The sequence below is a fragment of the Ictalurus punctatus genome, chromosome 9, assembly GCF_001660625.3.
Source record: "Ictalurus punctatus breed USDA103 chromosome 9, Coco_2.0, whole genome shotgun sequence".
Classification (NCBI taxonomy): domain Eukaryota; kingdom Metazoa; phylum Chordata; class Actinopteri; order Siluriformes; family Ictaluridae; genus Ictalurus; species Ictalurus punctatus.
The window spans coordinates 6,212,501-6,235,411 of record NC_030424.2 but is presented as its reverse complement, the minus strand read 5'-3'; the positions used below and the strand labels follow the sequence as shown (position 1 = coordinate 6,235,411).

At 37.7% G+C, this 22,911-nt stretch overlaps 2 protein-coding genes across 10 annotated transcripts in view; one reads left to right on the top strand and one right to left on the bottom strand.

Moving 5' to 3' along the window:
- Positions 1-7,156, top strand: part of itsn2b (intersectin 2b) — a 63,368-nt gene extending 56,212 nt beyond the window's left edge. Inside the window, exons 29-39 of the mRNA XM_017476205.3 lie at positions 789-910; positions 2,201-2,307; positions 2,484-2,667; positions 3,000-3,098; positions 3,197-3,364; positions 3,608-3,820; positions 4,087-4,208; positions 4,302-4,384; positions 4,516-4,599; positions 4,699-4,872; positions 4,987-7,156. Coding sequence (XP_017331694.1) covers positions 789-910; positions 2,201-2,307; positions 2,484-2,667; positions 3,000-3,098; positions 3,197-3,364; positions 3,608-3,820; positions 4,087-4,208; positions 4,302-4,384; positions 4,516-4,599; positions 4,699-4,872; positions 4,987-5,144 — 1,514 coding nt within the window. The 3' untranslated portion in view covers positions 5,145-7,156. The remainder of the gene's footprint in view (positions 1-788; positions 911-2,200; positions 2,308-2,483; positions 2,668-2,999; positions 3,099-3,196; positions 3,365-3,607; positions 3,821-4,086; positions 4,209-4,301; positions 4,385-4,515; positions 4,600-4,698; positions 4,873-4,986) is intronic.
- Positions 7,157-11,754: 4,598 nt separating this feature from the next.
- The window catches only part of lpin1a (lipin 1a), a 30,929-nt gene continuing 19,772 nt past the window's right edge, over positions 11,755-22,911 (bottom strand). For all 9 annotated transcript variants that reach the window (XM_017476512.3, XM_017476511.3, XM_053682657.1 and 6 more), the window contains 17 exons: positions 22,279-22,392; positions 22,056-22,154; positions 21,821-21,950; positions 20,820-21,111; positions 20,649-20,742; positions 20,349-20,530; positions 20,152-20,245; positions 20,000-20,069; positions 18,782-18,874; positions 18,589-18,626; positions 18,103-18,241; positions 17,355-17,503; positions 17,185-17,271; positions 16,929-17,081; positions 15,925-16,039; positions 15,736-15,839; positions 11,755-15,559 (listed from right to left, as the gene is read on the bottom strand). In XM_017476512.3, coding sequence (XP_017332001.1) covers positions 15,400-15,559; positions 15,736-15,839; positions 15,925-16,039; positions 16,929-17,081; positions 17,185-17,271; positions 17,355-17,503; positions 18,103-18,241; positions 18,589-18,626; positions 18,782-18,874; positions 20,000-20,069; positions 20,152-20,245; positions 20,349-20,530; positions 20,649-20,742; positions 20,820-21,111; positions 21,821-21,950; positions 22,056-22,154; positions 22,279-22,392 — 2,113 coding nt within the window. In that variant the 3' untranslated portion in view covers positions 11,755-15,399. The remainder of the gene's footprint in view (positions 15,560-15,735; positions 15,840-15,924; positions 16,040-16,928; positions 17,082-17,184; positions 17,272-17,354; positions 17,504-18,102; positions 18,242-18,588; positions 18,627-18,781; positions 18,875-19,999; positions 20,070-20,151; positions 20,246-20,348; positions 20,531-20,648; positions 20,743-20,819; positions 21,112-21,820; positions 21,951-22,055; positions 22,155-22,278; positions 22,393-22,911) is intronic.

Genomic DNA, 22,911 nt, shown 5'->3' with positions numbered 1-22,911 from the left:
GTCACTTTTCATGTTTTCTTATGAAAATTAGTTCCGTATGTCCTTTTTTTTTACAAATGTAAATTGTAATTGTCTTCACTATAGATCCTTTATAAAATACTTACTGCTGTAAGCAGGTCAGTATTGAAATAAAACACAAATATATATTCTGTGCATGTTCTATTGAAACATATGCATTAATGTAGCCTTACAAACATTTTTGTGAACTATTGTTCTGTTGTCAATCAAGTCATGCAATAATATAAAGAGATCAATCACTGACTGTTTCCTTTGATTAATTATGACTTATGTTGATTTAATATTACTTATAAAGCACTTAAGTAGTAATAAAGCAGGTTTAAGGTTACAAAGTCTTTCACCAATAATCTGCCTATTTTGGTCAAACCTGATTTGGCTATAATGCCAGATATGCATGTTCATGAATTGTGTAGCTATGAAAAACAGGGCTATTGATTGCTCATATGGCAGGTAAAACTGCTCTTTTTAAGACTGTGGTGTGTGGATGATGAAGGCACCCTGAAAGACTCAGCCTTACAGGTGCTTCAGGACCATCAGATTTGGGGCCCTCACCAGGTAAGACTTGGAAGTGAGCATTTTTGAGTGCATTCCTTTCATTCCCTCTGTGATTGCCGTGATTGCTTTTGAGTGTTTGGAACAGGAGCTCTTACTTTGCTGCCCTGGGAGGGTATGAAGGTACCTGCTGTGTGGGTCTAGGATAGCCCAATTGATTTTCACCCTTTTTTTGAGGCTGAGTGAGGCATCATGACCCTGTTTCTATGTCATTGCAGGGTGTGCTGACCTGACGAGTCTAGACTCCATGAGCTTGCAGGAAAAGAAACGACAAGGCTACATCCACGAGCTCATCGAGACAGAGGATAGATACATGGAAGATCTTCAGCTGGTTCTGGAGGTATACCTTTACAGTGGTGCAGAGTCAACATCAGCTCATTTCTTCTGTCCACATGCAGTTGGATCCATAAATATATGGACATTGACGAAGTTATTATTTCAGCTGTCTACCACAGTAAATTGGAGTTGAAATTAAATACTGAACATGAAATATGGGTGAACAGTGTTTATATGTGCAGCCCCCAACCCCAACACCCCTCCTGCCTGAAGTCTGCAACCCATTTGCTTTACCAGATGCTCAGTTTCTTCCCTGCTGTCTTCAGTTCCTGCTTGCTCTTGGTGTTTTTCCTTCAGTTCAAATGAAATTCATGCTCAATTGGATTAATGTCTGGTGATTGACTTTGCCATTGCAGAGCATTCCACTACTGTACTTTGCCTTTAAAAAGTCTTGCTTTCGAAGTATGCTTTGGGTCACTGTCCATCTGCACAGTGCAGATAATATATCTCTATACACTTCAGAATACATCCTGCTGCTTTTGACAGCGGTGACATCATCAATAAATTCAAAGGAACCAGTTCCATTGGCAGTCATACATGCCCATGCCATAAGATGAGGTGGTACACATCTGATCATTTCCCTTCTCCATACTCTTCTCTTCCCATCATTCTGGTACAAGTTGATCTTTATCTCATAGGATGTTGGTCCAGGACTGTACAGGATATTATAGTTTTTACCTAACTCTAATCTTGTCTTCCTTTTTTGAGGCTTACCAAAGGTTTACATTTGTGACAAGTCATCTGTATTTATTCTGGTGAAGGATTACCTTGGTTGTTTACTTTGACATAGATACACCTACCTCCTGGATGGTGTATTTGATCTGGCCAACTATTGTGCAAGGATTTTTCTTCAAGAGGGAAATAATTCTGCTGTGTTTAATCACAACTGTTTTCCATGGTCTTTTCTTTTGGTGTTCCTGGGCTAACCAGTGTGTTATTTATTTTTAAGAATGTACCAAATCGTTCATGTGGCTTATATTATTCATTATTTAATTTAAACTCGAATATGCTATCGTATCCAGCTAAAATAACAACTTTGTCCAAATACTTATAGACATGTCTGTATATAGTTATTTTAAAATTATTTGATATCTTAAATATACATATGAAAATGTATTAAGTTAATTAAGCTTTTGTTTTTTAATCACTGATAAAATATTTGATTTGCTCAGTAGGCTACTTTAACATTACAAATGTATTCTTTGAGGGGGAATGGTGCTGATTTGCTAATATATAAGCAAAGGTGAGGTGTGCTAATATAATAACTAGGTGAGGTGTTTTGAATTTCTTTTAGGTGTTTCACAAGCCAATGTCTGAGTCAGGTCTGTTAACAGAAGCTGAGATGAACATGATATTTGTGAACTGGAAAGAGCTCATCATGTCCAACACCAAGCTGCTCAAGTAAGTGTAACACGTCGTGCTCCGCACTATCCGCTCACAATCAGTACTGAACAAAGCATGTTCTTAGTTTTAGCTGTTGGATACACTGAAGTATAATGACTTGAGTTTCTTCATTAACCTTATAATTGTTAGTTCTCTTTAGTGTTGGCTTTACTTTGTTTCTGTGTGGGGATCAGAGCCCTTTGTGTGAGGAAGAAGATGGGAGGAGAAAAGATGCCAGTACATATGATCGGGGACATCCTAGCCACTGAGCTCTCACACATGCAGGCCTACATTCACTTCTGCAGCTGCCAGTTAAATGCTGCTGCTTTGCTGCAACAAAAGACTGACCAGGAGCCAGAGTTCAAAGACTTCCTCAAGGTACAAGTCAGCTGAACCTCTTGGTATTAGTGTTCACTACATCTACAGGAAACTAATATGTGATCTCGATTGCACAGCTGACGGTAGAACAGCAAGTTGAAAGATTTTTTTTTTCAGAGTATGGTATAGGTGAACATGTATGGATGCTGTAAATGTTAAATACTAAATTAAGTATATGCAGTTTTATTCTCAGTGGTTACTCACTCTTTGGACAAGATGATAATAATATACAGATGTCATATAAGATTTCAAAATTTTCACCTATATTTGAGTAATTGTATTCGCTTTAGATCCAATTTTGAAGGAGTTTGCGATTCTGGTTCTTTCTTTAGAAAATTGCCACAGATTACCGCTGTAAAGGAATGCCATTGTCCAGTTTTTTACTGAAACCTATGCAGAGAATCACACGTTACCCTCTCCACATCAAAAATGTAAGTACCTTTACAGTGGCTTGTCTTGCTGGCTTTTGCCATGCTCTGAACTAAAGACGCTATGTTTAAAAATGATTAAACCATGTGTCCATCACCAGATTCTTGAGAGCACCCCTGAGAATCATGTGGATCATGCTCAGCTGCGAGAAGCTCTGGAGAAGGCTGAGGAGCTGTGCTTTCAGGTGAATGAGGGCGTGAGAGAGAAGGAGAACTCGGACCGTCTTGAGTGGATCCAAAACCATGTTCAATGTGAGGGAATCACAGAGGTACAAGATCCAATAGTATAACTTATTTTTCCGTTGCTTTTGCCTCTATATTTTTGTTTTCTCTCTTAAACAATAATATGCAGCCAAAATTTACCAATGTCTTCCAATTTTTTTGTATTGTGAAAGTGCTGATATTACCATGTTTAAATGTTTGCTATTCTGAAGTCCACCAATGTACAAATACTATTTACAAGTTAACAACAACCTAAATCTTTTTTTTTTTTTTTTTTTGGGCTTGAATAGAATCTGGTTTTCAACTCCTTGACCAACTGTCTGGGTCCACGAAAACTCCTCCACAGTGGGAAACTGTTCAAGACCAAGAGTAATAAGGAACTGTATGCTTTTCTTTTCAATGACTTCCTTCTCCTAACCCAAGCTGTCAAGCAGTTCACTTCTTCAGGCTCAGACAAACTCTTCAGCCCAAAGTCCAATACACAGTACAAGATGTACAAATCAGTAAGTCTTGACCATTCCAACCTATCTGCAGAATTATTCATCTGTGGATAAAGCCTTAAGTGTAGGTAACAAATACAAACCATACCTGGTTTGCGTACACATCAAAATTGATGGTGTTTTTTGAATGAGTGAGTGAGTTTTTTTTTTTTTTTTTTTTTTTTTTTTTTTTTTCTCCCCTTTCTTTCTTTTCTTTAAGACTTTCTTTGTTAAAGTTATTAGTGTTGTGAGAAGAAATAGTGTCTGTTCTGTAATCTATTTGTTGTCAGGTTTTGTTCCTGAATGAAGTCCTGGTAAAGATGCCACCTGATCCATCCAGTGATGAGCCAGTCTTCCACATCTCTCACATTGACCGGGTTTATACCCTCAAAACAGATAATATTAATGAGAGGTGAAAATAACTGTATAAAATCTTATCTCCCCATTAAATGTAGTAAGAGACATTTTATCATGCATTATATTTGAAATTATTATATTTGATTAGGACTGCATGGGTTCAGAAGATCAAAGCTGCCTCAGAGGAGTTCATTGAGACTGAGAAAAGTAAAAGAGATAAGGCCTTTCAGGGTGAGGTCACAAGCTGTAGCACTCATGACATATTTTTGTCTAATTTGAACTGATTTGTAATATTATGATGATTACTTTCCATTGTTCTTTTTTAACTGACTAAATAATCTTTACTCTTCTTTTCTATTAAGCTCGCTCAATGAAAGCCAATGGAATTGGCCGTCTGCTTGTAACGGTCCAGGAGGCAACAGAACTTAAATCCTCTAAATCAAGTGGTTCGATTTATTTTGATCTTTGTAAGAACACTGTTGTATTTCTTTAAAACTTTTTCAATGTCAAACATAATCCTCCCCGCTTCTGTTTTCACTAATTAGGAAGGTGCAATCCTTACTGTGAAGTAACCATGGGGGCACAGTGCTACACCTCTCGAACTCTGAATGACACGCTAAACCCAAAATGGAACTTCAACTGTCAGTTCCACATCAAGGACTTGTATCAAGATGTGCTGTGCATCACCATTTACGAACGAGAGCAGTTTGCACCTGATGGTCAGTCATTTCATTCTAGTGATCTTATGAGAACAAATTCTTGAAGCAGTGTATGAAATCTGAAGAAAGGCAAATTACCATGGGGTCCATTTTTTTCATTCCCTTTTTGAACAGAATTCTTGGGTCAGACAGAGCTGCCTGTGGCCACTATTAAGAAGGACCTGGAGAACAAAGGTGCGGCGACAAAAAGACTGTTGCTTCACGAAGTGCCTACTGGGGAGGTCTGGGTCCGTCTAGATTTTCAACTGTTTGATGGCAAAACCCCTAAATGAAAGGAATAATGGCTTGTTATGGACACTGAACAGCTACATGCTGTTTATACTCCAGATCTTCTTTACAAAACACCTTGCCTTAAAACATCCTCAGCTACTGTGGAACATGCTACTGAATGTGTGACTTTTCTTGAAGACTTGTGGATAGTGTGTTAATGACTATGATGATGCCAAGTTTATGCCTTTTTGTAGAATTATGTGACCCAATATGGAGGAAGTGTCCGCATACTGCAGTTTTGCTTCAATTCTTTACCACTGGATGTAGAGATGTCTCAGGATTTCTATTTTCATTTAATTACTGTCCATTTTGCTGTATTGGAGGCTTTTTTTTTTCTTCTTAAATAAATTTGCTTTGATCTTTTGTAGGTCAGGATTGGCACTTGATCTTGACAGTTCTGGAAGAGAACACTACATTTAACAGCCTGTATTACCTAATACTGTATAATAATTTAAGCATCTATTCAGATATACAAATCCTTTTTCAGAAAGATTTTGCTAAGGTAATAGTAGATAAACTGTTGTTTTCTTTGAGCAATTGAGCAGTGAGTTTTATTTTACCATGGTACAAATGAAGTGAATACCCAAGAGTGATTTTATAGGCTCTAATCACTGTTTATTTTGTGTGAGTTGTATTTATTTTTAATTTGTGTGACTATCCACACTTATCCCAGCTCAAGATGTTCATAATGCTTTGACATTTGCTCTACATCCCAGCTATACTGCAAACATTTTCCTAAAACTAGCTGCACATTTTTGTTTGTTTGATTTAGCTACTTATTTTTGATTGATTTTAAATGTTATATAGTTTTAAATTCCCTCTTTGTGTCATATTTTGGTTGTTTTACCTGCTGGTTTTCAGACTTTGCACAGAGTTGCTTGAGCATGACATAAGCAAAGTATTAAATACAGTATGTAGAGGTGCCAACATTGTTAACAAGAAAATCTTAGTAGGAAATCCCCCAAATCCCTAGAATATGCGAGTAAACAGGATGCCTTCATGCTATCGCCATAAATGGGGGGGTATTGGTTGAACCAATATTTAACTCCAATCTCAGAAATGTTTGGATTCATAAGCAAGCAGCTGTGTGTACAAGTTCAATTTATAATTGTTACAAAGTTAATTGCATGTATGGTTTACAGTCCCATATAATGTTCAAATTATGTTCACATAAACTGTCTACAAAAATAGTGAAAATTTTACTGTTTATCAACTGGCTTATTTGAAGACAACTCAGTGCAGGGTCAGTACAAAATTGGGCTTCCCACTTTTATTATTGTCATTAAATGAAACAAATTATATATAGTGCTGTGAAAAAGTATTTGCCTCCATCCTGGTTTCTTCTGTTTTTGTGTACATCTCATGCTAAATGGTTTTAGATTTTCAAACAAAATACATCATAAAACAAAAGCAACCTGAGTAAACACACAATACATTTATTTATTTATTTATTTATTTATTTTTATTGAAGAAAATGAAGTGATCCAACACCTATCACCCATGTGAAAAAGTAATGGCCCCCTTAAACTTAAAATTTGGTGTTGCCGCCTTTAGCAGCAATGTCTGCAACCAAACGCTTCCGATAACTGAAATTAGACTTTCACTTCGCTGATAAATTAAGATAAATTTTCTTTTGCATGAAGCAGTAGTAACTGAAATGACTTTTGTGGCTTACATCCTTTTGAGGGATTCAGCTTTTCTGCTAAGTGAATTTTATTTGTGTTTTAGTCTGAGCGCTGAAGAAAAGCATAGTTTTTGGTGTCTCCTGTATTGCAGTAGCAAGAAGTCAAAAATTGTAAATGCAATGGCTAAACCATCGATGTTGGCACCTCTGAATATGAGCACATGTATGCAACAAAATCAGGGTTTATAAGTATTTTCTATCTTCTCCTGGTGTGAAATTCTCCTTTTCTTTCACAGTGTGCTGATGTAACATTGCCAGTTTGGAATAACTGATTGCACCCAATGCTTCCCAATTTATAAACTGAAAAATAAATGCAATTTATACAATTTAGTTGATATCTACAATAACTGTGTGTTTGTCCAGTTGGATTAAACATTCCCAAATGAGTGGACTACATTTTATGTGAGGAACAGGTCAGTTTGGACATTTCTACCTGCATCAATATGATTGGCAAAGAAAGATGAGATAAAGAAGTGCACAAATCCTTTTTGCAAGTCTGAATCAAGTCGCGAGTCTCTGAGCTGAAATCCAAATCAAGTCTTAAAGTCGTCGTGCACTTTAGTGCACTCGAACTGATAACTGTAGGTGTTTTACTACACATTGTACAGGGTACTGTCTATCTGCATGTAACCATATGAAACAAAATACCATATTTGCACATACAGTATATATTGAATGCATAAAACCCATAACATTGGCTTGACAGTCTTCTTCCTCATCTTCCTCTTCTTCCTCTTCCATAGGAATACACACATTTTGTTAGACTGCTCTTAATTTGTTCAGTTCTCAAGCTACAGCCACCAACAATCACATGGTCAAAACTGGACAGGCCAGTTCCCCTCATGTCAAATTGCAGACATCCTTTTCTTTCTGTCCATCCTTTTTTCTTCACCCATTCATTTTAATAGAGGAAAGCTACAGTGGGTGAGATCATTGAGAGTAAATTGTCTGAATTCACTGTTCCAACAAAACATTTTCGTTCTTATACTTTCACATCAAAACTCCATTCAAGTTTTAAATTGAGCTACTACCTCTTCCCAAAACCTCTAAATATCTAATTGTTTTGAAATATATTTTTCAAGTTATGAGTGTTTGTCACTTGGGTAAGTCAAGAGCCCCATTCAGTCCAATTCAAAACTTGCCTCCATCAGGCATAAATCAAACAATCCACACTCAATGTACACATTTTTTTGCACCAAATCAAACAGCAAAATCTCTTTACACGAAACATGCCCTCAGTTAAACCATTTGGTGAATATGTTTTGAGCATTTGTTTGAGGTGCCTGCTGTAAGAATTGTGTAATAGGCAAATTATAGTACAATACATAAACTGACAGTCAGTTAAGAGTTCTGAACTGTCACAGGGACCCAGTGTCTCTCTCACACACACACACTCTCTCTCCTCACCGCCTCCTTCCCTCCTGTGTGCTCTTAAAGGAGCAGTGTCTATTTAAACTCAATGAACTGGACAGTAACTAGTCTTTTCTCTGGTTAAATATAAAATATGGCCGGTTTTGTAAAGCAGTGGGAATATGAGTATAGCAGGATATAAATACACTGCAAACATGGTAATATGACTGATTATGATTCATAGCTATAATTTATAACCACTATATGATCAGACAAAGCATTTTCTACTGGGAAATAGATTATTATTATTTTATTTTTTTTGTAAAAGGACAAATTAGTTTTGAATGCAGCACTGTAGGAGGGGAAGTGTGCCAAAAATCAGGGGCAGTAATATTAATAATTAATGATAAGCTTTTGGTAAGAAATTAGTAGGGTTGTAAATGTTGAGGAGCATATGAGAATTAAATTTTTTCAACTTGTAAGAAATTACAGACTGCCTCTAAGCATATTCCCCTCCAAGGTAGGTGTTATACCTCTGAAAATGAACCTATCTGGCAGCCAGAAGTGCAAGAGAACACAAGAGGAGGAGGAAAAGAGGAAACAGGACAGTTGTAAGTGATTGAGATAATGTCGAATGAATTAAGGATAATTAAAGACAAACAAACCCATATCTAGTTGTCCAATTTCAAGTTTATTTAACCTTATTATAAGATTAATTATTGGTAATAGTTAGCTGGGGCTAGCATGTTTTGAGAAGTGTTAGCAGTTGTAAATGTGGGCTGAAATGCAATAGGTACCGGGAATGATGCACACAACACCAGCAGCACTGCTTTTCAAGTACCGGTACTGTGTCTCTTACGAACACGAATCAATAATTTATGATAGTTTATACATTACTTAATATTAGTTAACATTAGTTGAAGATGGACATTTTGTGTCCTCACTGAGTTTTATTGTTCATTGTTGTTTCTAAACATATTGATTACACAGGTAGATGTTGACCTGCTATAGCATTACTGCCTGTTGCACCTCCACCGGGGCCCATAGGATTACTGCTCTTCCTTCAGCCTTGCCACCATGCCTACCGCAATCAAAACCATACAGGCCTCTCCAGTGATTAAGGCTGTAACAAGCCCCACTGGCACCGTTAATGCATGCTCAGTGCCACTTGTTCCATATGGTTTCCTCTGCACCTAATACCACTCAGGCATGCTTACCTAACACAATGAGATTAATATAGACCTTCCTAGTGACTCAGGCTGTGACAAGCCCCACTGGCACCATTAATGCATGCTCAGTGCCACTGGTTCCATATGGCATATATCAGCTGCGGGGTAGTCAGCCAGGTACCACTGCTCAACAATGTTTCGTGCCTTTAAACCCTGAGCATCTCCTGGTGGTGGAGCAGTGTCAGGGATATCTCCTTGCCATCCCGTGAAACTAGAACTTGGGTTAGATATTTAGTAATAAACCCAACAGTTCTCCTTTCTCCTCACCCAGAGCCACAAGTTGCTTTTCTCTGCCTCTTCAGCTAGGTCTTTCAGGGCCTTCTGCTGGTTTGCTCCAGTAACTTCCATATCCCTCAGGAGGTGAACAGTTGATGTTCCAACAAAGCCACTGTATCCTACCTCTACCAGGTAGATGATGGTTCTCAAGCCAACCTCCTTACACTCAGCAACGAGATCGGAGTATTTGAGCCTCTTCCTCTTGAAGGCAGCTTCTATTCCTTCCTCCCAAGGGACAGTTAGCTTGATGAGGAGCACGGTCTTTGTGCCACTGGACCACATCACTATATCAGGAGGAAGCCTTGTGTTGGTGATCTCACTAGGGAACTGGAGTTTCCTGCTAAGATTGGCTTTCATTCTCCTGGGTAAAGGGAATTTCCTTGAAGGAACTGTTTGTACAATGTGATGGGTTGACAGCCCATCCAGGGTGTCCACAGAATTGTGCCCTGAGTTCCCTGGGATAGGCTACAGGCTGTCCCTGTAGGGAAAATGGATGGATTCTGCTGAATCGGGGCAGTGGTGGCTTGGCGGTTAAGGCTCTGGGTTACTGACTGGAAGGTTGGGGGCTCAAGCCCAAGCACTGTCAAGTAGCCACTGTTTTGCCCTTGAGCAAGGCCCTTTGCCCTCTGCTACAGGGGCACTGTATCATGACCGACCCTGCGCTCTGACCCCAGTTTTCTGACTTGCTGGGGTATGCAAAGAAAAGAATTTCACTGTGCTCTAATGTACATGTGATCAATAAAGACTCATTATCATTATCATTAATGAGCAAGCCACTGTGCATGCAAGGCAAGTTTATTGCCGGAGCATGCAGTTCTCACACACATTTGCTAATGGGATTGCTTGCAAAATAGCAGTTGACAGCCATATCAGGAAAGGTCATAAGAGACTCCAGAACAAGAGGGAAATCTCATGTCTGGCTTGGAGTGATGCCACCCATTGGTGCTGTGATACACTGCAATGGCTGTCACATGCACTTTTAGTTTAGATTGGGACTTGCCACTCTTCAGCAGTCCCTGAAGAAAGATTAGTATTTTGGGTATCAGGCAGTTCACTAGAGGTGATTTGTTGAACCGCTTCCACCTTCCACCCATGCTTTATTCTGAGAGGCCAAACTCACAGGCACAGGTGACCTGACCTGGAGAGCAAATCTGCTCCAGAAGGATTCTGCCAGGGTGTTCTGATCATTAGTGAAGGTAGCAGTCAAAACCAATGCATTGCCAACCATCTCAGGGACACAAGAATGACTGTGTGGATTATTTGCTGAATTCTGTGCAATGTTAACAGAATCCGTGGTAGAGTCAGAGAGGTGTATAATACATGATGAGGCCAGCTGTGGGCCAGAGCATCCTGCCCAAGTGGGTTGTCCAACTCTAGTAAAGAACCATAATCATTTATGAGTCAACTTGGCAACAGGGCAAAGGTCCACCTATGCCTTGACAAGCTTTTCCGAGATCTGGGACATCACTTCTCAAATAGACTCCACTCTCCCAGGTGTATGCTGCATAATTGTACAGTACTTCTAGGTGAGTCACATCATGAACCTTCATGATGTCTAGTGTAATGTCTTGTACCATATGGCGGTCACATGCCAATCTATTCTAGTGAGGCAGAGCTCAATTTACTAAAACAGTTCATGATTCATTGCATGTATTAATGTTCTACTGCATATATACTGTATATGATCATAAGAAACCATTCTGTAATCCCAATTTTTATGTGTTTATTTAATTTAGGGCAGAGAGTTAATGGTTAAAACGACACTTTACATTTCTCTACATTCAGAAGTTCATTTAAATGTTTCTGTCCCATTTATTTCTATAAAAATGACCCCAGTCTGATCATCATCATCATGTTTCAGTTGAATAGCTATGTGAGAATGTGAAATTAATTAACTGAAATCCTCATATCTTAAAAATTACTCAACCTGTTTAAGGAAGCATCCAATAAAAATAGACCAAAAGGTTTTACTTAGCAAAATAGCATTGCAAACCCAAATGTAAGAATGTAAGAAAACACACTTCCTGATGCATGGGTGATTGTTTGTGGTCTTCACAGAGACAACACTCTGCATTTGTGTAACAATCAGATTTTAATATACAGATCCATATTTGCCTTTGTATTCACATAATTTACATCTTGTTCAGAATAAATCCGAACAGAACCCACTAGCCACAACTTTGGTGATCTTTCACAGAAAGAATATTAAATTGACACAGATTGAAGACATACAAACTAATACAGTTTTACATTAAATGCCAATAGCCAGAGTCTGATCACTGTTTAAGGATACGTTATCTGAATCCAGTTTTGTAACTGAAATGAACAGAAACCTAATCAAAAGAAAATACTCTGACGTAGATGGCACTTACAGTTTTAAGTTTCATCCTTCAGTAAAATGTTTTTGGTGGTCTACTAACATGATAAAAATAATATATTTAATCTTCTGACTCAATTAAAAATCTTTGCCCCTCAAAATCTGTTAAATTAACATCTTAACATTGTGCAACACCATGCAGACAAAATAAAATTATTTTTCTGTCATGAAAGAAAATTACAAGAACTTTTCATTACTTGCAGACATTTTGAGGTGGGGTGGGGGTTCAGTTGTTAATTTACAATATCTCTTGTTCAATTAAACACATACAGTATGTTATGTATGGACAACCATAATAACAGGTATAACAGAAATAATAATTCCATGTGCACTAAATTTAGCAGCATAGTATTAGAGCAATACACTTTCTGAGACAGTGCCTACCACAAAAAATCCGTATTTCCTTATTTAACCCACATGAACAATATTGTACTATTTAACACTTTTAAAACACACAATCACATGTTAGGGCCACACATTGCTGACAAAACACTAATTTCTCCAATCAAAAATGATAACATCTTCATTTTTCACATGTAAAATGCTTAAGTGGATTTGACAGCCTGATCAATTTGAAGAATCTTTACATTCATTCATTTTAGTAACCACTTTAACCTGGTCAGAGTTGTTGTGGATTCAGAGCACCTTAAAGGGGACACCAATCCGATGCAGGGCACTATGCAGACACATTCACACTTAGGGCAATTTACTGTAGCCATACCATACCAGCCATACCAGGTGGGAGGAAACTTCAGAACCCAGAGTAACCCACATGAACACAGGGAGAACATGCACAGAAACTCCATGCAGTTAGTAACCTGACCACAGGCTCAAACCAGGGACCCTGGAACTGTGAGGCAGCAATGCTATCCACTGCACTGCCATGCCAGCAGATACTTCACATGTGACTAGAAAAAAAAAGTTAGGGAAACTTTGTGGCCCTGAGTTATCCTGAGGTTCCTGCAGGTTTGTCGATTAGATTTGTTGAGTTAGGGGATGGAAAACTTGAAAAAGAATACAGACACACATAAAGGAATGCTAAGTACAATATTACTTGCAAATACTTTTGTAAATTTGATATTCTGAAACATGACATATTTGATATTCTATATTCAGTAAAAACAAGAGGACAAAACATAATGCATAATTATAATGTGGACTAAAATTTACTTTATATTTGTTTCTGAACAGTTTCAATCAGGCACAAGTGTTGCATTTATAATGTTTGTGATATACTGTAATTACTGAACTAAATATAAATGGTGTTAAACCTGAGAGAGTACCACAGATTCCAGCATCCTCTTTATGTAAGTCATTAATATCAGTACAAAATGTTACTTCACATTTGTTACTTAAATTTTACAGTTTTACAAGATGTATAACCCATTTTCCTCACATGAAGTCAAATCTATTCTAATAATATCAGACATGAGTAGAGGATCAGAGGGTGTAGGTGAGACAAAGTTGCATATAAAACAAAAATAGCCAATGTGAAGGGCTATGAGTTTAGATTTGTTAAACATAGTTTCAGTGGCGAGCTCAGTCTTATTGCCATTGAGATAAAGGAAGTCATACATGTTTTAATTTTCACTAGACAGGTAAAAATATGGGCAATATGCTTTGACAGAACACAAATTAAAGCTGCAATATTGAACTTTTTTTGGTTAAAAATGAACAAAAATCAATTATTGAGCAAGTATGTAAAAAATCAGTGTTCAAAACTGTCTCCTTGGCGTACCCAGATTCGCAACGTTAAGCTTATAATGATTTACAATTTGAGCTGTCGGGTCAGATTTTGCAGGAAACACCAGTTTGACAAAATTTGCATGGTTACATCACGTCCATAAACAGAAAGAAGAAGAACCGGCTACTATATCGTGTATGGTGGGCTGAGGATGGTGGCGTGTTTGTAGTTTGTCCTTACAAGACTTGCTTATAATTTAAACGTCATCTAGATGGCTGCTTTTAATCTGGATGGTTCTAAACGCAATCATCTCTGAAATCTGGAGAATCAGCTGTTGTCAAAATGAAGAAGCCTCGAATTGAGGAGAGCCTGCAGTAAAAAATGGAACGCGATAGAGCCTGTGTTAAAATGAGAATAAATATCGCCATGGCTTTCGAGAGGTGGGAGGTGAGAGATCTGAAGAGATTGAATACTAACGCGGAGAGGGATTTTTCTCTGTTGAACAGGTAAGCTATTTCAGTGGCTCAATAGGTAGCTAGCAAAATTAACGCACTTTTTAGCTTGATTAATCTAGATATTGTGATTCCTTGTGGGTTTTTTTTTTTTTTTTTTTTGCTATGGCCAATATGGTAAATTGCACTTATTATCTGCTAGCTATGAGAGAGAGAGCAACTCACTTCTACTGCAAGAAAACTGTGTATCCACCACCACCTCTGTTGGCAAGTATCGGAGCTAATATACAGTGGGAGAAATAAGTATTGAACGCGTCAACATTTCTTTCAGTAAATATATTTCCAATGAGGCTATTCACATGAATTTTCTCCAGACATCAGTATTAACCCAAGAAACCTGGAAATATAAATAATTCACAATATTAACGAAAAGCCTTTTTATAGACCATCAATTTACTAACCCAACTGATTTTAATTTGTACAGAGGGGAGGTATAATTACTTTCTGATTTCAGCTGGTTAACCCTAACCCTTGCCTTACCTTGTCTTGAAGAACTGATTTTTCTTAGCGTGTTCAATACTTTTTTTCTGTCATTCCACTTTATTACACATAACTTCATTTATGGACTTTAATGATCGGATTTCATTATAAGTGTGGATTTCTTGAGTTAACACCAAAGTCTGGTGAAAATTTAATGTGAATAATCTCATTGGAAATATATTTACTGAAAAAAATGTTGATGCATTCAATACTCACTTCCTCCACTGTACAACACATATGTATATCTCAGATCATCAGATTCATCCGCACAGAGAAGCAGTGCCCCCCCCCCCCCCCCCCCAAAAAAAAAAAAACAACAAACAAAAAAACCCCCACAAGTAACTTGCAGTTTTATGTTTCAAACAGAGATGGTGATGGAGAGTCAAAATTTCAATACTGCAGCTTTAAGATTGACATCCCAATTGCTTGAGTAATGGATTTAATAGAATGACAGAATTGCTACTGTAACTGTAACATAAAAATTAATAATTGAAACATTTGACATTGAAACTATTGATGTTGATACCAATAGAACTATGAGTATAAATCAAATGTTACTAAAAAGGGTTATGTTATTTGTGTGTGAGAGAACAGACATGACAAGGTTGCATTAGAAATGTGCTATTTTTCAGTAAGGGAAAACCTGTGGCTGCATGTCAATCCCCTCAGCTCTTTTCCACATCCTGATCATGCTTGTCTAGCTCTGGTAGCTGCTCTCTCCAGTAAGTGAACTGGCTGTAGGTGTCTGAGCATGGGAAGTCAGATGTATTGCCTCTAATCAGCAATGGAAAGATGTGATCGACCACCTCACATAGACGGCTGTATCTAAGAGAGAAATTCAAAGAAGTAGAGTAGAAACAAGCTGAGAAAAACAGCACAGCTATGCAGCTTTCACTAATTTAAGAAATATGTTACGTCAAAATGCTAGCACTATCTTTTACACATGCTTATTATCCATATTAGCATTTTGTGTAGTCATTTCCAGTGAGACAGGTACTTACGATGATATGTTGGTCTTAGCATGTTCTTGAATGAGCTCTCCTTTAGGGTTCACAGTGAAGATCCTGTTCAGCGGCACTCCCACCTCCTTATATGAATACACGTCCTACACAGAAAAGTGTAAAAGTCTGCAAGTGCAAAAGTGCATTACCCTCATGTTACTAGTATTAGTGGTTCCTCTTGAAACTTACAGTTGCACGGTTTCCAAAAGCAGCATAGAAAGGCTCTGTGTTTGGATAGAAAAGGTTCTTGATGTCAGTCAGACACTCAATTTTGAATTTTTCTGGCTTTTTCTCAATGACCTCCCTGGAACACAAAAAAGAGCAAATTATGCATATTGCATATTTTTGCGTCATTAGGGCTGGCATATGCACTGATCCAGTCTTTAAAGAAAAGTATGAATGTGTGGACACAGACAGTAGATATAAAAGGTATATACACCCCTGTTAAAATTGCAGGTTTTTGTTAAGTATAAAAAAAGAACCCAAGATAAATAAAGTCTTCCATGTTTAATATGATTGCAACGGTAAACACAGACGCCACCAACAAAATTCAAGTAAAAACAAATGGGAATGTTTTAGGGGGAAAAAAACGTACACGGTTGCACAAGTGTGCACACCCTTTCATAATGGCGCATATGACATTCAAACTCATGTTCAAAAGTAACTATCATACACCTGTCATCAATGAAGTGATTCTGATGAACCCCACATAAAGATCAGCAGTTTCTATAAGAGTTTCTTGATATATTCTTGGTTTCATCAAATCTGACCCTTGTCAAAGTCGATCAGATCCTTGTGCTTTGCCTATTTTTCTTGCTTCCAACACTGCTTTCAACTTGGAGAACTGACTGTTCACTTGCTGTCTAATATATCCCACTCATTGTAACGAGATAATCAATGTTATTCACGTCACCTGCCAGTTTTAATGTTACGGTTATGCTTTTGCATGTTTTATTTTTTTTTACACTGTTTACTGTAAACAGGTGTCATAAAATGTAGAATTTTCTACATAATCTTCATTTTGTTCAATGCAAGTGTTCCAAGTGTAACAGGTGTCCAGAGTCCACTAGAAATTCTTTAAAATCTAATTTATGTCACATGTTTTCATTTGACACATTTTATTTATTCTCTACTTTAGCACCTGTAAAAGCATGCAAAAGATTGTGTACATGACAAATTTCTTGAACATTTACCTGTGTAGTGCAGAGAACAGGCTGCTTGGGCTGAGGAGAACAGGACCCTGAGGTAGCATGGTGCCTCTCTCATTTACCCAATGCAAGTAGCCTCTTGTCATATCAGCCATACCAATTGCTCGTGCAGAGCAATACATAAACTTATAGCCATTCCTATTAAAAACAACAACAATTACCCAGGAGCAAATGCCTTAAAAAATCCCTATTTAACACACAAATTTATGCTTTGAAATTAGTGCAGACAGATAGCACTTACTGGCTAACTTTGTGGTAGAGGCGGGCTATACCCTGATGGGTCCAGTCTTTGCCCAGTGTTGGCAGAATGTGTCCAAGGGTATCTGACCTGTAAGAGAGACACTGCTATAACACTCTATACAATATAACCTTATATAAAATATAAGCTTGAAACACTATATTCATTCTCACCTGGTGATTGTGCCATCAATATCTGAAATGACAATCTTATCATCCCAGTTCCACAGATATATGGTGCCCTCACAACGACAGGTGCCCTGGTACTGAGTTGTGACGCTGAATACCACATCATTCGCACCTTCTTTTAACTGCAGACTGGCCTGAGAACAGAATTTAAGTTCAGTAACCTTTAATGTATGTTAATGACATTGCTGATGCTTGTAAATGTCCTCAATCCTAATTATGGTCCTTCAGAAGTTACTAACGAAATATATTCTAATAGGCAACCATTCCTTTACCCTGGCATTCCATTCATCACCGGAATGGAAATTGACTCATCTGACATTTTCAATCAACATAAACAAATGAATTAGTTTATTGCCGCAAGTCAGTTATAAGATTTGTCAGGCCATTGTTGGGTTTCTGTGCGTAGAGTATCGTGACTCTGTTTAGCTGTTGCTGAGCAGGGTGATGGAAAGGGGGAGGGGTGTGAGCCATCTGACAGTAAAACACTGTGTACAACTACCACAATAAAATTATAACATTTAAACCTAATAATCTTTGATAAATAGACTTAAGAAATGCTTTTTGCAGATTCTAACAATATTCAAATAATAACGCATGAATACACATAACAAGTTCACTGTTTTATTTCCATTTTATTTGCATAACTGTGTTTTAGACCAATCAAAAACATTTACGTATGACAGGTAGAAGTTCACTGGTCAAAGCTGAGAATATATGTACATGAACACATTACCAGCTCTTCTGAGGACAGGCGGAGAGTCTTCTTGTAGCAGACACTGCTGGAGCTGGGAAGAGGCTCTGTCTGACTACATGCTGAATTCTGCTTAGCAGGTCTGCTGTCATCATCACTCGAGGATGATTCATCCTTTAACCTGTTACAAAACCCAGCAGGCAATTTGTGTAGTCATTAAGCTGTTATGTCTAATTGAATCCATGGACTATGTGAGTCACATAACCCAAAAAACACTTTTTTTTTACACTGTTAGTTTAAAACCTTTAAACCCTTTTTGTCTATTACTGACCAGTAAATTCAAACTCTCAAAGAAGTACCCCCTGATGGGGTGGGTGGTGTGTGTGTGTGTGGGGGGGGGGGGGGGGGGGGGGGGTTGTTGTGTTTATTATTTGTTATTTTATCATGATTTATTTTATTTGTTCCTACACCCCACTGGAGGGTCAAAGCAGTTTTTGGAGTTTACTGTTACTTGGGCGGAGATCTTACCTATTGCTTAGTGTCTGCTCCCTACTTTCAGCAGATTCCTGATGGAGAAAAAGAAAATTAACTGAACAAAATAATTCAAACAAATAAATTAACAATACATAGAGGAAATGAAGGTTTTATTCCTATCAGTCCTAAAAGTGATAGAATATCTCTGCCATGAACAGCAATTACAATATCTGAAATGGAAGCATACCGACTTAGAGCTGCTGTTTCTTCCCCGCCATGAGAACCACCAACGTCCGCCTTTCTTGGGCATTTTCTCCTTCACAATGTTCTCCAATGCAGCCTGGAGCAAATGCACAGAGTTCCTGATACTCAAAACCCAAACTTAAAACTCAAAAATATAAATGACTGTGAATGGCTGTGACCGTGCTCACAGACAGAAAGGCATGCACTAGCTAAGGCTCAGACAGACACACACAAACATAAAAGGAGGACATACGGGACTGGAGCAAAACACAGTGGGGAAGCAATAAGTAAAGAATCCAAAAGCAGAGTACACATAACTCAGGCAAGAGTACTTAGAACAGTGTGAAATGGGATGGGATCGAGGGAGAGAAATAAAAAAAAAAAATAAAGAAAGAAATAAAAAGAGGGAAAAACAAGTTAGGTCTTTTTACGGGGTTTTAATGCCTCATAGTGCACATTAGAACTAGATGCAAGTTGTTATAAGGAACTGGAATAAAATATTGCACTGGAAGACAGTGAAAAAAATTGCAGAAAAATTTATCTTATATTTTAAATGTATTTAACTTTTAGGTCTTAAAATGTATTCAGAGTTTATTTCTGGTTTACATATTAATAGTATGGTTAACATTAAAATTGCAAAAGAAACCTGAAATTCTCCAAATTTAGTCATAGCCAGTTCCCCAATTCTTGCTAGGTCTCCTCTATTGCTTGAAGGTCATCCATGCATCCGCGACACACAACCTGACCAGCATATTTTTCTACCGCTCTTGTAATCCAGTAAATACCAGGAGTTGGTTCTGGAATTGTGTAGTTTATTACCATGTTCACCAGGTAATTTCAGAGATCTTTAGCTCCTCTAAAACATCAATACTTAAAAAAACAGCTTTGGGTTGCTAATATATGGTATTGATGTTTTAGAGGAGCAAAAGGGTTCTGAAATGACCTGGTGACCCTGGTAGAAAACTACACAATTCCAGATAATATACATATACACATATACCAGATATATGTCAAAACTTGTGCTGGTCTTGTTCTGAGGAGTGGTCTGGCCTACAACTGGGTCTCAAAACACAATATCTAAGTGAGTGAGCTCTCTGTAGCCCATGATAACCTGGTGAACATATATCAACAACTGGAGCATGGCAAAAAGCTGTCATGGCTGGCGGCCTATGAAGGTTAGACTATGAGGTTATATATATATATAATAAGTATGCAGTTTTACCTTTGGCAAGGGTTTCTGGAAAGCCTGCATAGCCAGCACAAGAGGAGCGGCTGTACTCCAGTTATAATACCTTACAGATGCAAACAGTGTTATTAATTGTCATGAATATAAAATAATAAGATTATTTATTATTCAAAAAATATTCTACATACTTGACTCCAATCTTTACAACCAGATCAGGGTCATCAATAATTGATGGATTATTAGCAAACTCCTGATAAGATACTGCTTTTTCCTCAAACTCCACTGTGGAAGGAAAATACAGGCTACATTCAACATCTTCTATAGATGAAGCAATCAATTTTTCGGGAACCAAATGTACTGTATACCGTACATTATAACGGTTTACCTTGAGTGATGTCTCGGTTCTCTGCCAATCCTCCACAAAGAGAAATGGCAATATTGGGCATCTCTCCTGACTGATCAGAAAAGCTGTCCACTCCGCTATCCATGCCACTGCTTCCCATTGACTGAGGCGACTGACTGGCACTCCTCATCTCTGTCCTATCCCTAACTACCCCTGTGCCATCACTGCACAACAAAAGAATTACTTGTTCAGAATGGGTCAGATTTTATCCGGCAAAAAACAGAACTAGACCGGTATGCTTACTATGTATATGAAATCAGGGAGAAGAATGAATTTACTCACTTCTTAGGAAAATAGAGTGCTGCTACTTCAGGCTCCAACTCTGTAAGGTCATCCAGATACACACCATCTGATCCAAGATGATGATTTCTTTTGTCTAAGAAAGAACAAATGTCACTTGAATCTTGATGCTTGACAGTTCAAAGATTGAAGGGAAGCTGTAGGAAAACCAACCTTTCCTTTTTGATGGAGAGTCAGTTTTACTGTGGATCTGGAACCCAGGACTCTGTTCATCCTCCAGATCGGCAATATAGCGAGCTGCTGCACCGATGACTTCCACTTCCTTAGATGGAGCAAGTACAGATGCTGAAGCTGCTACCTCTTCAGCCCCGAGTACATTAGGTTTTTCCTTGACTTTTTTCACCATCCCATCTCCTGTGATAGCCCTAAAGTGTGTGCTGTTTGACATGGGGATCAGTGCTGGAGTCACCACCATGGGCTCTGTGATGGACTGCTTGAACATGGGCTGTGCCAAAAGATTTTTGTTAATGAAAGGGTTTGACCCTTATTTATATATATATATATATTTTTTAAATGGGTCATTTGTGTGTGTGTGTGTATATATATATATATATATATATATATATATATATATATATATATATATATATATATATATATATATATACACACAAATGACCCATTTAAAAATTTTACTAAAAGTGCAATAACACTAAAATATTTTTTCAAAAACAACCTTTCAGACTATAAACAAATCTTGGTAGAGTAGGTAGGTGTACTTTATCACTATCTATAAGACGAAAGGTGATTTTTAACCCTGTGATTTTAATCCTTATTTTTATTCACTGCTTCTCTTATTTTAGGGTTCTTGTCTGTTAAAGTGGAAAGACATGTAATGTGTATTAGTGAAGCTCCATAAAGGATTATTTGAACACAACTGATTTTAACCTCTACTGTCTTTGAATTTAACCCCAGTATATCCATATTTTTTCCAAAAACACTAGAAAATAAGTGACTTTAATTCCATACATTTAACACTATTGACAAAACTTATTTTTATAGGAAACTGGACACACACTTATTCAAACAATCTATCAGCATTTCTCACATCTTTTTTTTTTTTAATCAATACATCATTCTTTCCACCACAGCAAAGCATAAAAGTGTGCAAAACATAAAAGATGTACTTTCATTATAATAGTGTGTTCTGGTACCTTGGCAGCCTGAGGGAGCTCTCCCCATGCCCACAGCATCTCAGGGTTCTCTGCCTTCTCCTTGGTCATCTGTCTGACTAGCAACTCTGAGTCACTCTTGGGTGTGGAAGGCAAAAAGCCATGTCCCATACTTGCACAGGTAACAGAAGTAAAGGGACGGTTGTGTGGTTGTGGTGAATATAACAGCTTTAATTCAAAGATATTATGATGCCATAGACTCTAGATGGATTGGTACCTGATTGTAGCTGGAAATGTGGATGATTGTTGCGGGCAAGAGATGGACAGACCTCCATTCATTGGGACAGATAGAGTACAGGCTTGTCCCACACTTGTTCTGTGAAAGCAATAAATTAAAATGTGACAATACTTATATTTAAAAACACATAGTATGAATTGTGATTAACAAAATTATTATCACATTTTTTTTTACTTATCTTTAGGAAGGTTCCTTGGCATACCTTTGCATACTTGTCCAAGCTTTATTGCATTGTGAGTACTCATTGCTCTGCATGAAGGAGCTACTGGATGGACCACTATTCACCTGTTCAGCATATGGGTCATATGACATAGCTCTGAGAACAGACAAACATACAGAAAATAAAAACACTGTATACACTAATGGGCAAATGTCTTAAGCTTCCAGTGCATCCTTTAATGGGCCTTTTCCCATCAGAGAAGGTTTTCAATAAGCAAGTGTCTGGACTTCATCCAAACTGCCTCCACAGAGCTGAAATTGTTTCCCAGCAGACTCTTTAGTTGGGCTTGTGACAGTGAAATCACTGTTTATCTTTTCCAATATTGTTTTGTTTAATTACTGGCACTTGGAAACGTGATTCTGTGAAGGGGAGAGTATTAAACTAGGCCTGTTATTGCTAAGAGGAATTACAAAAAAAAACAAAAAAAAAAAAAAAAAAAAACAAACATTATTGCAGTAAAAACAAATTCTTCCTGAAAGTTGTTTTAGTGCTGCTTGAGAGGAGGAAAGATTGATTGGCAAGTATTATAAAGGGTGCACTTGGGATGTGATAAAATTGGATTTGGTGTAAAGACATTTCATGGAAAATCTTTGGAGGCCCTTTTCTTCATTAGCA